General features: G+C 38.8%; 1 protein-coding gene across 5 annotated transcripts in view; it reads right to left on the reverse strand.

Moving 5' to 3' along the window:
- The window catches only part of CC2D2A (coiled-coil and C2 domain containing 2A), a 131,548-nt gene that overhangs the window by 36,556 nt on the left and 73,842 nt on the right, over positions 1-21,150 (reverse strand). For all 5 annotated transcript variants that reach the window (XM_077815829.1, XM_077815832.1, XM_077815830.1 and 2 more), the window contains 7 exons: positions 20,861-20,953; positions 17,782-17,873; positions 14,191-14,358; positions 5,729-5,834; positions 4,739-4,848; positions 4,511-4,607; positions 1,315-1,413 (listed from right to left, as the gene is read on the reverse strand). In XM_077815829.1, the coding sequence (XP_077671955.1) occupies positions 1,315-1,413; positions 4,511-4,607; positions 4,739-4,848; positions 5,729-5,834; positions 14,191-14,358; positions 17,782-17,873; positions 20,861-20,953 (765 nt within the window). The remainder of the gene's footprint in view (positions 1-1,314; positions 1,414-4,510; positions 4,608-4,738; positions 4,849-5,728; positions 5,835-14,190; positions 14,359-17,781; positions 17,874-20,860; positions 20,954-21,150) is intronic.

Consider the following 21,150-nt stretch of genomic DNA (forward strand, 5'->3'; position numbering starts at 1 on the left):
GACTCATGAGGTGAAAGTCTGAAATCACTCTAGGTAAGAACTTGGGGTAAGGTCTGACAGTCACTTTATCCTTATGGAATGTAGTCTAAGGAAGTCCTGCACTCAACACTTGGATCTTGCTCACCCTCCAAGCAGAGATAGTAAGTACCCAAAATTATATCTCAATAGAAAGGTAGTATCGGGTGCAAGCTGCTAAAGGCTCTAATGGAGGTTCCATTATGATCAGCAGGATGATGTTAATATCCGTAACTGGGGCAAAAAACATAGACCAGACCTTTCAGGAATGTAGTTATTGTTGGGTGTGAGAATATAATGTGAAACTGAATCAGAGAGTGATAGGCTGACATCATAATTAAGTGAACCCTACAGAGCTGATTGAGAACCCTGACTTCTTCAAGGTTAGTAGGATAGTCCAGAATACTAGAAATAGAGGTCTCTGGTGGTAAGTCATGTTGAGCAGTCCAGATAATAAAAATCCTTACTTAGATCTATATGTCAGCCCTGTAGAAGGCCTTCCTGATTTAAACTAGAATGCACTCCAGAGGAGCAACTTCTATCCATAATGCTAAGCCAGCTAACATCCATGCTGTCTGATGCAGGGATGAAGGATCCATGTGAAGGACCTGCCTAAACAGTTTGGAAGCGTGACTGGAGGCTGTGTTGACAGGCACATCAGCTCCAAGTACCAAAACTGTCAAACCCATGCTGTTGCTATCAGTATTAATAAGGTTTTGTTTTCTCTCACTTTTTTGAGGACTCTGGGGTGTAGCAGAAAATCATATATCAGGTCCCTCTTCCAAGAATTCATGAATGCATCCAAAAGGAAACCCAGACTCATCCCTCCAATGAAGCAAAACAGTTGGTACTTCTTGTTCATGCTGGTAGCACAGAGGTCTGCAGTGGGAAGTCCCACTTGAGTAAGATTTGTAGGAAGATGGAATCTTTGAGAGTCCATTTGTGATTGACATGCACTTCCTGCTGAGATAGTCTGCTGGGTTTTTCTGAATGCTTGGTAAGTGTAGAGCTACTGAGTAACCTGATTCTGTATATACCAATCTCACAGATGAACAGAGAGGGGATGCTCTTGCTCTGCCTTGTTTGTTGACATAGGATTGACACAGTTGTAATATTGTCTTGTCAGGACTTACATGGTAGCTCCCTGGAGATATTAAATGCAAGACAAGACTCCTATATAACAGATATAGTTAAGAGGTAATGAGATCAATGTTGTCAAAACTACAGGAGATAGATCAGATGTTTCACTACAGGCATCTTCCAAACTTATAATTCATACTCCACTTTACTGATACTTACCCTTGTTTGAAAGTATATGGTAGAAAACGGAATCCGAACACATCCCAGCCAATGTCTCTCAACACGAGTATAGATACCACTTCCTCTTTCATGATCATCCTAGAAAAAAAATTGCAAAATACACATTATATCAACAATACAGTGTACACAAATTTACAAGCAGATTTCATTCCCTTTAACCGTCTTCAACTTTCTCAATGGCTTAGTCAAGTTATTAATAAATTTTTAATGAAATTTGTTACAAATACTGGTTAAACTATAATAATAATAATTTGTTTCTTGAAGCATCCAAATGTGATAGACACTGTGCAAACACAAAAGAAGGAATGGCCATTGCTACAATGAGCTAATGTTCTAGGGCCCTAGACGTGCAATGAGCTCTGTGCAAGAGGACCGCTGTGCCTGCACAGAGCTCTATTAACTTTAAGGGGTTGCCTAAGCAAAGCACATTAAGCCCCAGTCCTGTAATGAAAAAGATTCAATTAGTATTAAAAAAGCTTTCTGGACTGACCAGTTGATAAGATATGTGAATAATAAAACAGAAAAATGGGTAGAAGAGATGACAAGAGATGTTGCTTTGTGGAATTGCAAAAAGAAAAGGAGTACTTGTGGCACCTTAAAGACTAACCAATTTATTTGAGCATAAGCTTTCGTGAGCTACAGCTCACTTCATCGGATGCATACTGTGGAAAGTGTAGAAGATCTTTTTATATACACACAAAGCATGAAAAAATACCTCCTCCCACCCCACTCTCCTGCTGGTAATAGCTTATCTAAAGTGATCACTCTCCTTACAATGTGTATGATAATCAAGTTGGGCCATTTCCAGCACAAATCCAGGTTTTCTCACCCCCCGGGAAATGGCCCAACTTGATCATCATACACATTGTAAGGAGAGTGATCACTTTAGATAAGCTATTACCAGCAGGAGAGTGGGGTGGGAGGAGGTATTTTTTCATGCTTTGTGTGTATATAAAAAGATCTTCTACACTTTCCACAGTATGCATCCGATGAAGTGAGCTGTAGCTCACGAAAGCTTATGCTCAAATAAATTGGTTAGTCTCTAAGGTGCCACAAGTACTCCTTTTCTTTTTGCGAATACAGACTAACACGGCTGTTACTCTGAAATTTATGGAAATGCGCATTCATGTTCCCTTATATGCAAAAATCACAGATTTACAGTAGTCTAGACAGACAAATAACTAGCTCTGTGTTTGCCTATAAAAGACTTGTAGGTGGATATCAGGATGAATAGGTACAAAGGAGGTACAGATCTGTGTACACACACACGCAACTGTGTTTGCAAAGTGTGCATGCCAAGGCAGGTTTAGCATGGGTCCCCGGGTTCATCAACACCTACAGAAATAATGAAACTAGGAGTGCCAAACTTGAATGGTGTTGTGACCTCGTGTGCTAAGTTGCAACACCACCCATTCTAGTATGACCCAGCCTCCCCGCTGATGGTCGGGCTGAACCTGAGTGGTGTTGTGACCCCATGTGCCAAGTAGCAATGCCACGGACTCAAATTTGACCCAGCTTCCCCGCTTGACAGTTGGGCCAAACCTGAGTGGCACTGTGACCTTGTGCACCAGGTCACAATACATGGAGCTGGAAAGCCTGGTCCAACTCCGCAGGACAAGAGCTGCCACTGGTGTGAAAGTGCAGGGTGAACTCACTCTAAAGCACACCCCTCTTCCCAGGGCTGCCCCTCTGCACTAGGATAGAATTAGGGTTGCAGTGCCAAGGCAGAGGCACTGCTGCCGGTGGCCAGTCCCCCCTCAACTACAATTCAAAATCATGTCCCAGAAGAGTTTAGTATAGTGCCCCTATTGAATCAGGAGGCTACATCCACCTCGAGTGCATGCATACTTTTTTAATTGAAGATCAAGCATGTTAATTTTGGCCTTGATTTCCAACTTCTATAGAAGTACACATTTTTGCTTATACAAAACCAGGCATAAGTACTGTATATTAAACAGAGATGTATAATTAGCTATCTCCATGCACCCAATTTGTGTGTGCTCATCCAGTGACGTGGACATTTAAATGCCCAAGCCTACTTCAAAGGTGAAAATCTAGCTGTAATGGTGTATACAAACCCCACATTTTGCTGGAAGGGTTTAAAGGACAGTATTGGGCCCAAGTAGCCCTGTCCCTCCAACCCTGAAGAGCATGGTCCAACTTAAGATAGGACTGAAAAGGGAGGAACCCAGCTCAGAAGGGGAATGGCTGGAGAGGAAAACAGACCTACCCCAAAAGCTCCTGACAAGGGTACGAGAGAAGTCTCCCTCAGGGATGTGAGACTATATGCTGAGGCTGGTTGGCACTGATGGTATGTGGGGAATCCATCCCCTTCCATGGGTTTGGACAAGTATAACTTGGAATTGGAATTTAGCAAACAATTCTGATAATGAACAAGAAGAAATAAAATCCAGTTTGATCTCCATTAGCTATGTTGGCTCTATACTCCTACCAGGATTAAAAAGCAGTAAAATCCTCATTTTTGTCACTGAAGTCAGCACATATTACGACTACACACACAAGCTCAAACCTTAGGAAGCACAAAACAGGCTGAGTACCTGGACTTTACACAGCACTGCTATGTTTGGGTTGGGTGCCAAACAATGGAACAGGGATCTTACAATCTAGATTGGACATAATATAGCTAGGAATGACAACGATGGGAAAAGGAAAGGAACATGGGAGGATGAAGGATGTAACAGTGAAAGTTCATGATATGGACTTACAGTAGAACCCCTGTTTTATGAACTAACTGGGGATGGAGATCATAAAAATCAAAAAGTTCATACAATCGATCACCTTAAAATTACAATAGGTTTGATGTATAGGTTGCATCATGGTGCAGCACGTTGCTTTCTTCTCACCCTTCAAACCACTTCAAAGCAATTTAAATGCACTGAAGGCATCGGAATGTGAATGGATGTCGACTTGTTCTTCATCAACATCACTTTTGTCATGAGATTTTTTCCCCTCTCGTCAGGAAAACTGGTTCGAATAACTGGTCATTCATAAGACTAGTGTTCTATTCTACTATAATTTACATATATATCTTGTTGATTACCCTTGTGATTATTTTTCATATACTCAAGAGAACCAGCCATAATATGCAGTGATATTTTTAAAATCAAAGACATTGACATAAATGTTAAAATGGTCTTTCAGATGCCAAGCTCACCTCTAAGACATCATAGAGTACTTCATCAAAAATGTTAATGAACACTTCATCCTTCACTGTCTGCAAACTTGTGGTGCTGTAGTCACCATTAGGAGCTCTATCAAAATAAAATATTCCTTATTACAGCAAAACTGTACTATATTAAATGTTACATTCATTTACACACTCAAACAAGAATGTTACTCAAGGACATACTGTGAACATTAACTTGTTTTCATTTACTCATACCTAAATGGAAGTTCAAGTTCCTCATTCCAGTTGGGGTTTGGCCCCTCTGCTGTTGTTGTCCTGCAGACTGTTCGCTGAAAAGAAACTTCTACAAAAGGATGGACTAAAACCTTCAAAATACAATTAAAATGAAAATAAAAATAGACAATTTGACAGAACATTTGCAAATTGTCAATTTTCAACATATGTAATAAAATGAAAATAACATATGAAAGATATGTTAGTTTGTTGACTTCTGTGACAAACACAGAATTCTGCATTTCATGGGCTTCTAACATTTTAGGGTGTTGATTTTTTTTTTTAACTCTTACATTCTTGAAAAGAAATATATAGTCAAACTACTGATGTGTCCAGTCTTAAATTTCACTTTAAGATTTTTGTGTAGAATTAAGCCTGAATTAAAAAGGATCTATCAGACAGGTTTGAATTTAGCGACAGGCAAAGGCTGCTAGTTACCTGAACAAGCTATTTAAAACAGATTATGTGACCCTATCAGCCTGTTGAAAGATGTACATTTGTGTCTTACTGTCTGTAATCAAAGAACAAAACTTGTTGATACTATCATGGTTCTCTCTGATTCTGGCCCTTCTTACCCTTACTTCTGGCCCTATCTGTTTCAGTTAAATTAATCTTGAACGAGAAATAACAAAACCCTAATATTATCTTTTAAAAATGCCAGAAAAAAGAATTTATCTAGTGTCCGAAAGTGTGATAGGAACCACACAAAACTTTAAAAAATCAGGACATTATATACTTCTAAAAAGGACAACAAATGTAAAATCAAAACAAAAACAGAAGCAAGAACAGTGGGTCTCCATCCTCTCTCTTGAGGATGCTAAATTTGGGCTTCCAATTGCCATCAAAAATTTAATCTCAATTTCAACCTCACTGATCACATGATCTAACTAGTTAATGTTACTGCTTAAAAGAAAGGGAAACAACCCCGTATGACCAAATTATCATTCAATATACGTCAATATTATACTGTACCTGATTGAAAGCCCAATCAATGCTGTGGGTTGGGCTCTGAGGTGATGGAGATGCTGCAAACATCTCATTAAAGGACCTTGAAGATCTGGATGGCTGTTGAAGTTTGCTAGGAAGGAAAATATATAACTGTGACAGAGAACACGCAAGAGAAAGTTATTTACCTTATAGTAACCGGAGGTTCTTCAAGATGTGTGATCCCCCTGGGGGAATCCATGTGCCCAATCAGAGAATTCTTGAAAGCAGTGGTCTGCGCATGGACCCTCACTCTCCTCATGCCTCCAACTGAGGAGCTAAAGGGCAGAGTAGACCAACCACCTCTCCAGTTCCTTCTATATCAGGAATCTCACCATGATCTGAAGCAGAAAGGAAGGAGGGCAGGCAGTGGAATACACATAGGGACAACACATCTCGAATTAAGTAACTTTCTCTTCTCCTTCGAGTGCTGGTCCCTGTGTGTATTCCACTGTGGGTGACTGATGATGAGCAGTACTCAAGTAGGAGGAGGGTGTGAGGATGCAAGCGACAGAGCCAATTGAAGGATTACCATCCCAAAGGCCACATCAGCAGAGTTCTGTACTAAACCATAATGTCTCACAAACATGTGGAAGGAACTCTATGTAGCTGCTTTACAAAAGTCAAGTAGAGGTACTTCTTGAAGTGATGCCATTGATGTCACTTGTTCTTTTGTAGAACGAGCTCTCAACCCCATAAAGGGGACGAAGATTACACAGCTAAAAGAGTAAGATAGAGTACAAGATCTATTTAGAGATTCTCTGAGAGCATACAGATTGACCTTGAACTCTTTCTGCTACAGCGATAAACAATCTAGGAGGTTTTCTGATTGGCTTTGACCTTTGCAGGAAAAAGGCTATGGTCCATTGCACATCAAAGGAATGAAGTCTCCTCTCTTCTTCAGATGCATTTAGTTTCAGAAAAAAACACAGGTAAGTGGATTGACTGGTTCAGGTGAAACTCCGCAGCTACTTTGGGGGTGAACTTAGGATTTAAGCACAATGAAATTTTGCCTCTATGGAACACGGTGTAAAGTACTCCAAGCTCATCCACCCTCCTGGCTCAGGTGATGACTATATATCTGTGCAACTGTCCATGTAAACTCCCCAGCCTAAAAGGAAAAGGAGTACTTGTGGCACCTTAGATACTAACCAATTTATTTGAGCATGAGCTTTCGTGAGCTACAGCTCACTTCATCAGATGCTGTAGCTCATGAAAGCTCATGCTCAAATAAATTGGTTAGTCTCTAAGGTGCCACAAGTACTCCTTTTCTTTTTGCAAAGACAGACTAACATGGCTGTTACTCTGAAACCAGCCTAAAAGGGAGGCATCTGTATTGATCATCCTGTCTGGTTAGGGGGAAAGGAAGGGAATGCCCATGTATACCTAGCAATGGATTCTTCTACCATAGTAGAGATGATGTTACCTTGATGGGAACAGTTACTATGGCGTTCATGGTGAAAATACTGTTTGATGCCATGCTTGAAGACAAAGATGGAGTCTGGTGAACGGTGTCACGTAAGTACATGAAGCCATATATCCCAAGAGGCAAAGACAAGTTCTCATGGTTGTTTGAGGGTTGTTCATGACCTGATCTGTGAGGTCATTTATCACCTGGAACTTGTCCATCGGCAGATAAGCCTTTGCCGTGATGGAATTTAAGGACTCTCCGATGAAGTCTAAAGTCTGCACTGGAGTGAGAACAGACTTTTACAAGTTTATGCTGATCCCTAGGGAAGACCAACTGAAGCACTGACAAAGTAGACTCTTAGGATTCTCTATGTGCTTTGCAACGAGAAGGCAGTCTTTGAGATGGGGAAGACAATGAAACCATGATGCCTGATGCTACCGAAAAGACCTTGGTAAAGATCCTGGGGGCAGAAGCAAGTCTGAATGGGAGCTCTATATTGAAAATAGTTGGAGCCCACGATGAGTATGAGAAAACGTCTGTGAGTGGGGTGAATGTTCACGTGAAAGTACATATCCTTCACACTGAGAGCTGTAAACCACAAGCCCTTTTCCAGGGATGGGATTATAGATACCAACATGACCATGCAAAATTTCAGTTTGTGAATAAAGCAGTTAAGATGGCAGAGATCAAGATTAGGTCTCCAGCTGTCCTTCTTTTTGGGTACTAGGAAGCACATTTAGTAAAAACTCTTTCTTTGGTACTGAACAAGTACTGACTCTGTTGCTTCTCACTATAAGAGGGATTCTACTTCTCGTTTTAGAATCTCCTCACAAGAATGGCATCTGAAGGTCCCCCAGGCTTTGGAGGGGGCAGGGAGGTAAATTAAAATTGCATAGCCAGAATGGATATTTAGTACCCCCTTGTCTGTTATTGCACTTCAGATGTGGAAAAATAGAGCTATGCAACCCCCCCAGAGGGTATGTGGGAATCGGCAGGTGGTGGCATCATTGCTTTGCAGCACTCAACCTCCCAAACATATCATTTAGCTGGGTGCTGAGATTGGATTGACTATATTGCCACCGGAGCTGCAAGGAAACAGGACTTCTCAATCCTCTGCCTCTTATAGGGCAGCTCATAAGGCTACTGATGGTAAAATTATTGAGCTGTTGGTCTAGGCTTGTATGACTGCCTGTGGAATTTTCTCTTCAGGGCAAGTATAAATATTCCCAGGGAGTGGAGGGTGCTCTTAGAGTATATAAGGACTCATCTGTCTTTTGATTTAAAAAGATGAGTTTTGTCAAAGGGCAAGTCCTCCATGGTGTCCTGGACCTTCCTGGAAGCCCCAAAGTGCACAGTTGATTCACAGCACATCACAATGGCAGTAGCCATTACCCTGCTGATTGAAAAGCGATCCGGTCAACCAACTGGCTTTTTTCAAGGAGAGACTGAAGTTGAGCTCTATCCTACTGTTCAAACTTGTCGATGAAATCCATGAATTTGGAATAGTTCAGGTACTCATACTTAGTCATCAGTACTTGGTAACTGGCTATTCAGAACTGAGGCCTTGTAGAAGTGAAGAACTTCCTTCCCAATAAATTGAGTCTTTTACCCTCTTTGTCAACCGGAGTAGATATAGGATGTTGCTATCTAGATCTCTTCATGGCAGATTGAGCAACCATAGTTAAGAGCATGATGAGAAAAGAAAAATACAACCTCTTTGGCTGGGACAAAATAGCATTTTCTGCCCTCTTAGGGCAAGTGGCTGGGGTATGCTGGACTATTCTAACTTGTTCCAGAATGCCTTCATTAACAGGAAGCACTATTCAGCTGGATCCAGAGGATTGGATGATGTCCAGTAATTTATGCTGAGGATCCTGAACTTCCTCAAGGGACATCTGTAGCTCACATGCAACCCTACATAACAGTTCTGGAATTGCTTGTGGTAATCAGGAAAGGGTGTATACGTGAAGTTACTGGAGCAACTGCTTCATCTGGAGATTATGAGGACAGTCTCTCGGTACCAGTGGAGCTGGTGGATCCAGCTCATAATCTTCTTAAGAACATAAGAATGGCCATACTGGGTTAGACTAGTGGTCCATCTAGCCTTGTATCCTGTCTTCTGACAATGGCCAATGCCAGATGCTCCAGAAGGAATGAACAGAACAGGGCAATCTATCAAGTGATCCATCCTCTTTTGTCCAATCCCAGCTTCTGGCAGTCAGAGCTTTAGGGACACCCAGAATATGGATTTGCATCCCTGAACATCTTGCCAATAGCAATTGATGAACCTATCCTCCATGAATTTATCTAATCCTTTTTTTGAACCCAGTTATAGTTTTGACCCTCACAACACACCCTGGAAACAAGTTCCACAGGTTGACTGGGCGTTATGTGAAGAACTACTTCCTTATGTTTGTTTTTAAACCTGCTGCCTATTAATTTCATTGGGCAACCCCTGGTTCACGTGTAAATTGAAGGGATAAATAATACTCCCCATTCACTTCCTCCACATCATTCATGATTTTATAGATCATCATATCCCCACGTAGCCGTCTCTTTTCCAAGCTGAACAGTCCCAGTCTTTTAAATCTGTCCTCATATGGAAGCTGTTCCATATCTCTAATCATTTTTGTTGCCCTTTTCTGTACTTTTTCCTAATTCTCTCTCTCTTTCTCCTCCCTCCCCACCACCAGAACTTCAAAATGTTGGCAATGTATTTCTATAGTGGCATGATGATATTTTTTGTCTTATTATCTGTTCCTTTTCTAATGGTTCCTAACATTCTTTTAGCCTTTTTGACTGCTGGTGCACACTGAGTAGATATTTTCAGAGAACTATCCACGATGACTCCAAGATCTCTTTCTTGAGTGGTAACAGCTAATTTAGACCCCATCTTTTTTATGTGTAGTTGGGATTATGTATTTTCCAATGTGCATTGCTTTGCACTCATCAACGTTGAATTCCATCTGCCATTTTGTTGTCCAGTCACCGTGAGATCCCTTTGTAATTCTTTGCAGTCAGCTTTGGACTTAACTGTCTTGAGTAATTTTGTATCATCTGCAAACTTTGCCACATCACTGTTCTTTTTTCCAGATCATTTATGAATGTGTTGAACAGCACTGGTTCCAGCACTTGTCCTTGGAGGACCCCGCAATTTACCTCTCTTCACTGTGAAAACTGACCATTTATTCCTACACTTCCTTCCTTTTCCATGGGGTCAGAAAAAAACTCTGACTGTCCTCTCAGGCCTGATCTACACTGGAGGGGCGGGAGGGGGGAATATAACATAGCTGAATAACGTAGCTGAAGTCAACATACCTCTATCGAGGGATTGCTTGACTCCCTACCAGATCTTGTTGACTCTGCAGGTTAGTACAGGTCTCATGGTCCCCAGTATGGCCAGTAAGACAGGTCAAAAGGTGGTTGTGGAGGTCCCCATGGCATAGCATACCAACAGCTCCAATGCAGGTGCTGAGGTGGAGCTTGATTCCAGCCAGGTCCTGGTCCCCTGTCTGGGAAATTATGCCTCAGAGGAGGAAACATCAGTTCATCAGGTGGTTCAGAGTCTCCTCACAAAGAAAATGTTGATTCCGTATTCATCAGCAGTACTGATGGCTCCCCTGTGGGGAAGCCATGGCTGGCCGATGGAATGGGAGACAGACTCCTCCCATAAAATACATCTAATGTGATGGAGACTGGGGATCCAGGAGAGCAAAAATATCATCAAGAGGGGTATAAGCCTTTGCTCTCATTAGAGTGGCAAGGGATCCTGTCCACTTGAACTGACGGAGCCAGAGTTGTTACAGTTTGTGCCACAGTTGAGTGAGGCAGAGCTCTACTGTTGGTGGCTGAGGCGCTCAATGGTTGCCTTTTATCGGTGCCATCAGTCCCCATTAAGGCTTAGTTGGTACTGGAGGCACGGTTCCCACCAGACAGCAGTCCGGTACCAATAGAGCCCTGGACTTGTACACCTTCATGTGATGACCCTGAGACTTAGGGCATTCTAGGTCCTCAAGGGCTGTGCAAGAAAACTTGATGTAGGCAGAGTTGTATCTAACTTCTTTGAAGAGGATTTTGAAGCTTGGATGTTTATGGGAATGGTCTCTACCCTCCCAACAAGACCCCGATGCGGGATCTGTGAGAGTAGATTTCCCCTCTCCTAAGTCAGACCTCGTGGCAGAAGGCACACTCCTTGCTGAGCATAGCATGGTCTCGTGGCCTGGGTCTGACTGGCCTCATGGCTTTCTCCACTGAATGCTTGGTAAGGCAAAGTTCCCACCCCTCATGGGTATGGAAAGAATGGCAGATACTGCACTTTGCCACAAAGTGAACTTCCCCAAGGCAGTACAGTCAGCATTGATGATCATCACTGACTGAGATGGAGTGTTTGCAAGAAGCACAGATGTTGAAGTCCAGTCCCATAATGGGGAAAAGAGGGGAGCTAGTGAATTCCCTGGGATGAGTAATTTAACTATTGAACTATAAAATTTAGCTAAAAACTATAGGATAAAATCCTAAAACTATTTACAAAAAACATCTATATATGTATTTACAGATTGAAGAAGAAAGAAAGACAAAGCTCCAGACACTGGAGGTTCTGACCCAGGCCATCTGGTCATAAGAAGGAAATGGAGAGAGTCAGTCAGTCCGTTCCGCCCTTTATCTCTTTGGTCGGGTGCAAGAGGACAGCGAAGGCACATTCATGGACCCTGCTTTCAAGAATTCTCTGACTCTGGTCACATGCGTTCACAGTAGACTACAGATAGGGACCAGGACTCAGAGAACTACTGAATATTAATCCTCACTTCACTAAATATGTAGTTAGCTGTACAGAACTTGGTTTGGCTCTAAAAATATTTTTGACATTTTCATGTTATGCCTCTACACCATGACTATATTTATTCAGTGAAAACAAAGCTGTAAGGGTAGTGAGATAAGCTCCACAGTGGAAGAGAACTTCCTGCCTGGAGGCATTCTTTCCTGAGGCATTCATGTGTCCCTCAGAATGACAAGGCACAGCTTTCCCACTTCCCTGAGGAGTTTATATGGTCTGCAGGCTGCTCAGCTTAAACAGATCTATCCCAATGGAACTTCTAAATAGTACAGATTCCTTAACTTCTAAACAAGTCCTCCGTGGGAAAATAAGCAAAAATTAATATATAGACAGCAATTTAATGTGTGGAATGAACAAATGCAAATAACTATATTTACCACAAAAAGTTGTATAGAAACACTGTACAAGTAAATGTAATAATAATACAAAAATTGAACAATAAATGTAAATAACTACTCAAGATCGGCAGAATGTAAGATCACAGTTCTTTTTTAAAAAGCTAGGTTTTTTTGGAATATTGAGGGCAAAATGTACACTGTCACTTTAATGCACATTCAACACTGATTAAGTGGATAATTAGCTAAAAGATAATCCTCTCTTCCTTCTCATAAAAAATCTTAAACTTTTACGATATCATAATCAAAAAGTTATACTTTACACTTATTCCTCAAAGTGAGACTATTTATGAAAGGCCAATAAAACATATAAGTTATGGTAAGTAGGTAGAGTAGCAGAAGGGCTCAATTCCACATGTTCAACAACTGACTAACACTAATTAGCTCTGGTATGGTTCAAAAATTTAGTCTTACTTGGAAATTGCTCCTGTTTATGAGAGCGTTTTTTTCAAGTTTTGATGCCTAATCTAAGGCTTGCTCTTCAGTGAGGCTTTTGAGCAAGCATTATTTTACTTTTGTTTTACGTTCAGATTAGTTGGATTGGATGTCTTAAACCTACAATTACTACAAAGGAAAAGACTGTTTATAAGTTAGTTTTGAGTTGTGTATGTTTTCACTAATTAAGTGTAGAGTGGAAAGGTATGTTTGTTATAAAAGCCCCATAAAATAAGAAAAATAATGCAATGCATTCTTACAAAATTTGAGGTGATATTTAAGCAACTGTATCTGAAGGCAGGATTGAGCTTCAGAATTAGTACAATGGAAATTAGGTTCTTTCCACTGGCTAAATGCTTAAAATGAATACATAAAGGCAGAAAAGCAAGAGCAAATACGAAAGGAAGAACCTCGATTCTACAAGACCAATCTCACAAACAACCAGCTATACAAACCATTCTTCCTAAAAAGCGGGGGTCAGGGGAAACCACATAACAAAAGTGATATTAATGAACAAGTCGACATCCCTTCATATTCTGATGTCTTTAATGTACTGGAAATTGCTTTGCAGTAGTTTGAAGGACAAGAAGAAAGAGATGAAGTGCACCATACTACAATTTATGCACCTTACCTACTGTGATTTTGAGATGATAAATTTTATGAACTTTTTGGTTTTATGAACTACTTAATCCCCAATTAGTTTGTAACACAGGGGTTCTACTATGCATATAATAACTATTGGTTTGTAGAAAAGACTATTTGGAATCTCTTTTATTACATCTAATCTATCTAATCTTATTTAATGTAAGTACAAGGGATATATTATAAGTACTGGATGCAATTAAAAGACATGATATTTATAAGTGTTTTAGGGATAGCATGTCTGATATTACCTGGCTATTTATATTCTCAAAATCACAAATTATCCTCCAATTATTTTTTTTTCAGACAGCCTAATATGCACAATAAACCAGTGATCTTAGCAGGCACTGCTAGACAACAACATAATTCTAAGGAACTTGCAAAACAGCAATACTTATACTATTAAACAACATAATCAATGAATTTGTAAATGTGTCTCTTTGTGTTAGTATCATGAGGATAAAAACAATCATTGCATTTAATACACAGAGAGCCAAATTTTCAGAACTGGCCACTTAATCGTGTTAAAAATATTTACTGACACATGCATCTGTACTCCAAAAACAGGGATTTAAACACACACCTTTTGCATGCAAATTTCACAGAAGCAATTTATACAGCTGATTTTGAAAATGTAGCCTCCAGTATGAAAAAGATTTTTAAAAAGGCAATTAAAGAGCCACTAGAAAGAGAAAGAACATTTCCAGCTAGAAGCCTTTTAAAAGGTTCATACCTTAAAACAAGTTTTCTCACTGGAATATCATAAGCTCTAATGATGTTCACTAAAAGATTTATGTCTCCATCTGATAGATTCTGTGCTGTAACTTTCTTCCTTTCCTTTCTTCTTGGCTTTAGTGGTCGCTTTGGCTCCGCCAGTTTAAAAAGACTGAGTCCTAAATTACTAGAAATCATAAGAGAGTTTTAGTCTTTTCTACACAGGATCCAGAGTTCTAATTCTCTCTTGACACATACACAAAACTATGCACTTACAAGAAAGAGAAATATATACTCTTGGTGCCATTTATTGTGAAATATGTTTAATTGTTTATTAGCACAGAAATGGCATTTTGTATTTTATAAATTTTTAACAAAACGTACCGAAGAATTATATCATAACTAAGTGAGAATATGAAATAAAATTAATTTAAAAACTTTAAAACAGATCTAACCTACTATAATTATATAAACAAGATGCCTATTAGATGACATTATCCAATGTATGTAATACACCAAAAAAATCAAAGTCCAGAACTATCTATGACAAACTGCAGGCTACAAAGGGGAAACAGAAATTAATGTGCCATGACATACCCTGGGTCATCAGAACTTATAACACAAGGCAAAGCAGAATAAAAAGAAAAACAGGAAAAGAATAAAAACAGATGTGTGAAAAAACATACATTAATGATTCTAACTGTACAAACATATTTTAATTATAGAAAGCATTCCAGAACCAATTTTAAAAAGTCTAAACTGCTAGCCAAGGTCAACTTCTCATTATATGCAACTAAGAAAGTGCATTATTCTTGTAAAAACAGCATAAAAAGGTGAATTACTTTTTTTAAACAGGAAAATTCACTAACATATTTTAACATATTTCCCATGTTCCAGAGTATTGTGCGTATTTTAAATCTATTAATAATATAATCTGATTAGCAAACAATGCTCAGTACAAATCAGTATTAATCATGTGGAAATCAGTATCAGTCAAGCTAATTTCATTTTAAACAAATTGGGAAATTAACTATAAATGTTATTTCTCATTCTGCAACATGAAAGTATTGAACCAAAAAGAATGGTTTCTTTGTTGAAAAGCAGCAAGTCTCTGTTTTGCCAGCAGATGGGACTACTTAGGTTTATATTGTTGAATCAAAATAATATCTTAAGGGCACAATGGTGCAGTAAACAAAGCTTTCTAGTAGCAAAGAAATGAAAATCTCATTCATTATCTATCTGCTTAAACAGTTTTAAAACAAACAAACGCTAGTTAATGTCATTTATGTGTTGGTGATGCAGAGTAAGGACTTGCCTACACTACTGCGCGGGGTCGATCTAAGATACGCAATTTCAGCTACGTGAATAACGTAGCTGAAGTCGACGTACTTAGATCTACTTACTGCGGTGTCTTCACTGCGGTAAGTCGACAGCTGACGCTCTCCCATCAACTCCGCTTGTGCTTTGCGTTCTGGTGGAGTACCAGAGTCGATGGGAGAGCGCTCAGTGGTCGATTTGCCATGTTTGTACTAGACGCGATAAATCGACCCCTACTGGATCGATCCGGCAGGTAGCATAGACAAGCCCAAAGACTTGAAATACCAGAGGCATGGAAACATAGTACAAAAAGTCAAAGCCACAAAACAACAGCAAACAAATACATATATAATATTCTGGCAAGAAAGGAGAAGAGGTTTCAAAGATGAAAAATATGTTTGAGCAGAAGTAGAGAGACATATGGGAAGTGCCCAGCAGCAAGGTGTCAAGCCATATGTAAAGCACAGGGTAAACAAAAATGCACTTTTTAAAATTATTTCATGCTATTTGCAGGGCATTTCCTTGTGTCTTTCCTCGAAGCTATCCCTCCACATCCTGTTCACAATTCTCTTTTCCCTCTGATCTGTTCGCTCATTTCTCAAAATGCCTTAGAATTGTGCAGCAAGAAAGGTTAGAAGTCTAAACTGCAACTTCTTCAGGATCAGTTTTTTTACTTGTCTGTGTTTCAAACTTTAAGTCCAAGATCAAGATCATAACAACATTATGTTAACTTATATTTTTACCTCCTTTCATCCAGAAAGGACTCAGTAGCTATATTTATATATGCACATATAGATGCCTATTTATTATTGTTTTTCAAGCACATTACAACATTGGTAGGTGCCTCACAAAGTAAATAAAAACCGGGCCCCAGCCCCAAAGAGCATACCATGTAAATTAAACATGACAGAATATGTGAGGATCGTAACTTAATTAAAAGGGGGCTGAAGTACACAGAAAGCACGTGCGGGACACTGCTAACATGGCACAGTATTCCTTTTTATTTGTTCAGTTTTTTTGTTGCCTTTCTTTCCCCTAGACATTTCTTGTAGATATGAGGGCTGAAGTGACTTTTTTGGAGGGAACTAAAAAAGATGAGGAAAGTTGCAATGAACAGGGCTGCAGAGGGCATTCCAAGCATTGGGATCAGCACAGACAAAGAAAGTGAGATGATCTTAGGGAAGGAGATGAAAGAAGCACCAAGGCGAACATCAGTGGTGGAATGGACAGCGTAGTGACATGTGCACAGCGTACTCTAGGAAGCCATTAAAAGAATACAAAAATTATATAGATATAGTATACATATGTACTTATCCATACATACTCAGATATACATTTTATATATGTTCCCACAGATACATACACATATGCACATATTACAGGAACTATTTCATCCATCAGCACAGTAAAGCTACGTCTGGATGAAACATAGCAGCTGTTCAATACTTCACAGCAAAATTACAGACCAGTATACAACAGGAAGCAAAGAACATAATATCCAGCAGAAACTACATTGGGATTGAAAATGTCTACTCTGCAAATCATCAGGATTGTGTTTTTATATTTATAGCTTTCCTTTTAGAAGCAAAGACAAAGAACTACTAACACCTCCTACACACACACACACGCAAAATGAAGCAAGCCAAGCCTACTAGAACCCGGGAGAGGTGAAGAGCAGAATTCATTTTGATATCTTCTATGGAAAATATTAAGTGAATCTAATTTACTGGATTTAGCAATTGATGATACTCAACCAAGTCCCATTATATATATAAACAGATTTAAGTTTCATCTGAAACAATGCAATTCCAGCCTCACAGTCCCCCCCGACACCATGCTGAGACATTTGCTCAGCACTGATTCAGTGGGAAGAGTGCTGACTATTGAACCACCAAAGCCACCACATTTGGGTCTTACTTGGAGTCAGTCATTCAGGTACATACTAAGCTGGACTCTCCTTAAGCTTATGAGGTCAGATCAGAAACTGGAGTAATATGGCAGCATATAAATAAAGGTTACTGTGAATGAATACTTCTGCTGAAAATAGCATATGACCTTAAAACATTTATGATGCAGTTTTATTGCAGTTATTTAAACACTTGTGTATTTTGGCACAGATAAGCATGATGCTTACAGAATAATATGGCATTATGCTAAATTTAAAACATTAACAAACAGGGAGTACAACACTAAATTTTTGTGGTAAAGAAATAATTATGAGCCTAGAAATAAGGATAGTTTAAAATTAGTTATTTTAATTATTTTAGATATGATAAAAACTTTTTTCCCTTACCCAAGACTAGGAACCTCCTCTTCATTTACCAGGTCAGAAAGAAGGAAATGATGCTTTGCTGTTAGAAACCGGTTTATCACTGATTCTCTAACCTGGAAACACAACCAATTGTATGTCTTACTCAAATTCATTGAAAATACGTGTGGTTCAATTTATTAAAAAGATGAATTATTTTTCTTAACGCCCCATCATAAACAAAAAGGGGCACGTTCAGGGATTCTTGACTCCCTTTCCATAGATACTTCCTCAGCACAAAATACTACCCCATTCTAGAGTAACTGACTCCTCTAGAAGCAGTCTCGGTAGTTGTCCCACACTAAAGAGCCTGGATCAAGAATCAGTACATCTGGTAAAGGGAAATGGAAAAAATAAGAGAGAAATTCTCTGAACACGCACTCTTTGTCTTTCCAGATTCAAGTGGAGAAGAGTCCACACTACAAACTCAACATAACTGGCACTAATTGACAATTTTTTTGGATACCTTAAAGAGTCAAAGTGAGGGTTAAAACACATTGATGAAACAGTGTGAAGAAGCTTGCACTCCTCCTATCTATACTATATCAATTCTGTGGCGAAATAGAGCACTTCAGATTCCAGGACTGTCAATGGGGCCCCTTTTCAAGCACTATATTTGCAAGAAAATATATAGTTTAGGGCTATTGATTAATCAGAGTTAACTCACACGATTAACTAAAAATATTAATCGCAATTAAAAAAATTAATCACGATTAATCACAGTTTTAACTGCACTATTAAACAATAGAATACCAATTTATATTTATTAAATATTTTTTTAAATATAAATATATTTTTAAATATATTGATTTCAATTACAACACAGAATACAAAGTGTACAGTGCTTAATTTATATTATTATTTTTTATTATAAATACTTGCACTGTAAAAATGATAAATAAAAGAAACAGTGTTTTTCAATTTACCTCATACAAGTACTGTAACATAATCTCTATCTTAAAATGCAATTTACAAATGTAGATTTTTTTGGTTACAAAACTGCATTCAAAAATAAAACTATATAAAACTTTAGCGCCTACAAGTCCACTCAGTCCTACTTTTCGTTCAGCCCATCGCTAAGACAAGCAAGTCTGTTTACATTTACGGGAGATAATGCTGTCCGCTTCTTATTTACAATGTCACCTGAAAGTAAGAACAGGTGTTCACATGGCACTTTTGTAGCCGGCACAGCAAGGTATTTACTTGCCAGATATGTTAAACATTCGTATGCCCCTTTATGCTTTGGCCACCATTCCAAAGGACCTGCTTCCATGCTGATGACGCTTGTTAAAAAAATAACGTGTTCATTGAATTTGTGACTGAACTACTTTGGGGAGAATTGTAGGTCTCTAGCTCTGTTTTACCCACATTCTGCCATATATTTCATATTACAGCAGTCTCAGATAATGACCCAGCACATCTTTTTTCAGCAAATCTGAAAAAGCGCAAAGAAGGTACCAATGTGAGATTTCTGAAGATAGCTACAGAGCTCAACCTAATGTTTAAGAATCTGAAGTGCCTTCCAAAATCTGAGAGGGACAAGGTGTGGAGCTTGCTTTCAGAAGTCTTAAATGAGCAACACTCCGATGTGGAAACTACAGAACCCGAACCACCAAAAAAGAAAATCAACCTTCAGCTGGTGGCATCTGATTCAGATTATGAAAATGAACATGTGCTGATCAAAATTGTTTTGGATCGTTATTGAGCAGAACCCGTTATCAGTATGGAAGCATGTCATCTGGAATGGTGGTTGAAGCATGAAGGAACGTATGAAACTTTAGGGCATCTAGCACATAAATATCTTGCAACGCCAGCTACAACAGTGCCATGCGAACATCTGGTCTCAATTTCAGATGCATTGTAAACAAGAAGCAGGCAGCATTATTGTCTGCAAATGTAAACAAACTTGTTTGTCTGAGCGATTGGCTGAACAAGAAATAGGACTGAATGGACTTGTAGGCTCTAAAGTTTTACATTGTTTTATTTTTGAATTGAATGCAGCTATTTTTTTGTACATAATTCTACACCTGTAAGTTTAACTTTCGTGATAAAGAGATTGCACCATAGTACTTGTATTAGGTGAACTGAAAAATACTATTTCTTTGGTTTTTTACAGTGCAAATATTTGTAATAAAAATAAACATAAAGTGAGCACTGTACACTTTGTATTGTGTTGTAATTGAAATCAATATATTTGAAAATGTAGAAAACATCCAAAAATATTTAAATAAACGGTATTCTATTATTAACAGTGTGATTAATCGCGATTAATTTTTTTAATCGCTTGACAGCCCTAATGTAGTTTAAAACTCCTAATTCTTTCAATTTCCAGTGGAACAAACATTCCTGTGCTAACAGAGGGAAGCGGAAGAATGGAAGGTGTTTTCTTGGAGGGTGGAGAGAGAGAGAGAGAGAGGGAGAGAGACTAATTAGTATAAAGTGCAGCTTAAAAATTATATTAATAATTAACAATTTGAGGGAGTCTGCAATATTTTCTTACTATAATTTTACACCTAATCCCTTCCTGCGAACAGCCTTATATCTTTGTATTACAGTGACTGCTTTATAGTATTAATACAATACTAAATAGTTTCATCTAACAGGTCTCCCCATTTCTATTACTTTCAAAAGTTTTGAATTAAGCCATAAAAACTCTCTCTGGGCAGAAACTATAGCTATCCAAAGGACTCTGCTTTAGATCAATTTCTCAAATGTCATTTGTGATTACATCTGCAACTTCTGACATAAAAATGCAGTAAAAATGTGGTGCTTGCATTTTACTTGAAAAATTCAACACTGGTTCTCCACTTGTGAGGTAACTCCCCTCTTTTCATGTGTCAGTATATTTATGCCTGCATCTGTAATTTTCACTCCATGCATCTGAAGAAGTGTGCTCTTTACCCACGAAAGCTTATGCCCAAATAAAGCTGTTAGTCTTTAAGGTGCCACCGGACTACTTGTTTTTGTGGATACAGATTAACACAGCTATCTCCTGATACTTAAACAGAGTAGTAACAAACAAATAGTAAGAAAGATCAGTACTGACTCTTTTTGCATCTCTCACCTTCTGGAGATACTTGGCAACTAAAGCTCTGTGCACATCTAGGTGATCCTTGCTGTCAATTACATCCCTCTCACGGAGCCTTTTCTCATAGTTCTAAGGGTAAATACAAAAATTAAGTTTGTGATTTGATGTTCCTTCTAGTGTATTAGGTCACATAAGGAAATGGTAATCATTTTATTAACATAAACATATAGGATCAAAGTAAACCAATTTAAATGTTAGATGTTAGGAGGTACTTTTTAATGCAGTATGTAGCAATTCAGTTGCACATCCCAGTAATATAGACGGCA

The sequence above is a fragment of the Eretmochelys imbricata genome, chromosome 4 (assembly GCF_965152235.1).
Source record: "Eretmochelys imbricata isolate rEreImb1 chromosome 4, rEreImb1.hap1, whole genome shotgun sequence".
Classification (NCBI taxonomy): Eukaryota; Metazoa; Chordata; order Testudines; family Cheloniidae; genus Eretmochelys; species Eretmochelys imbricata.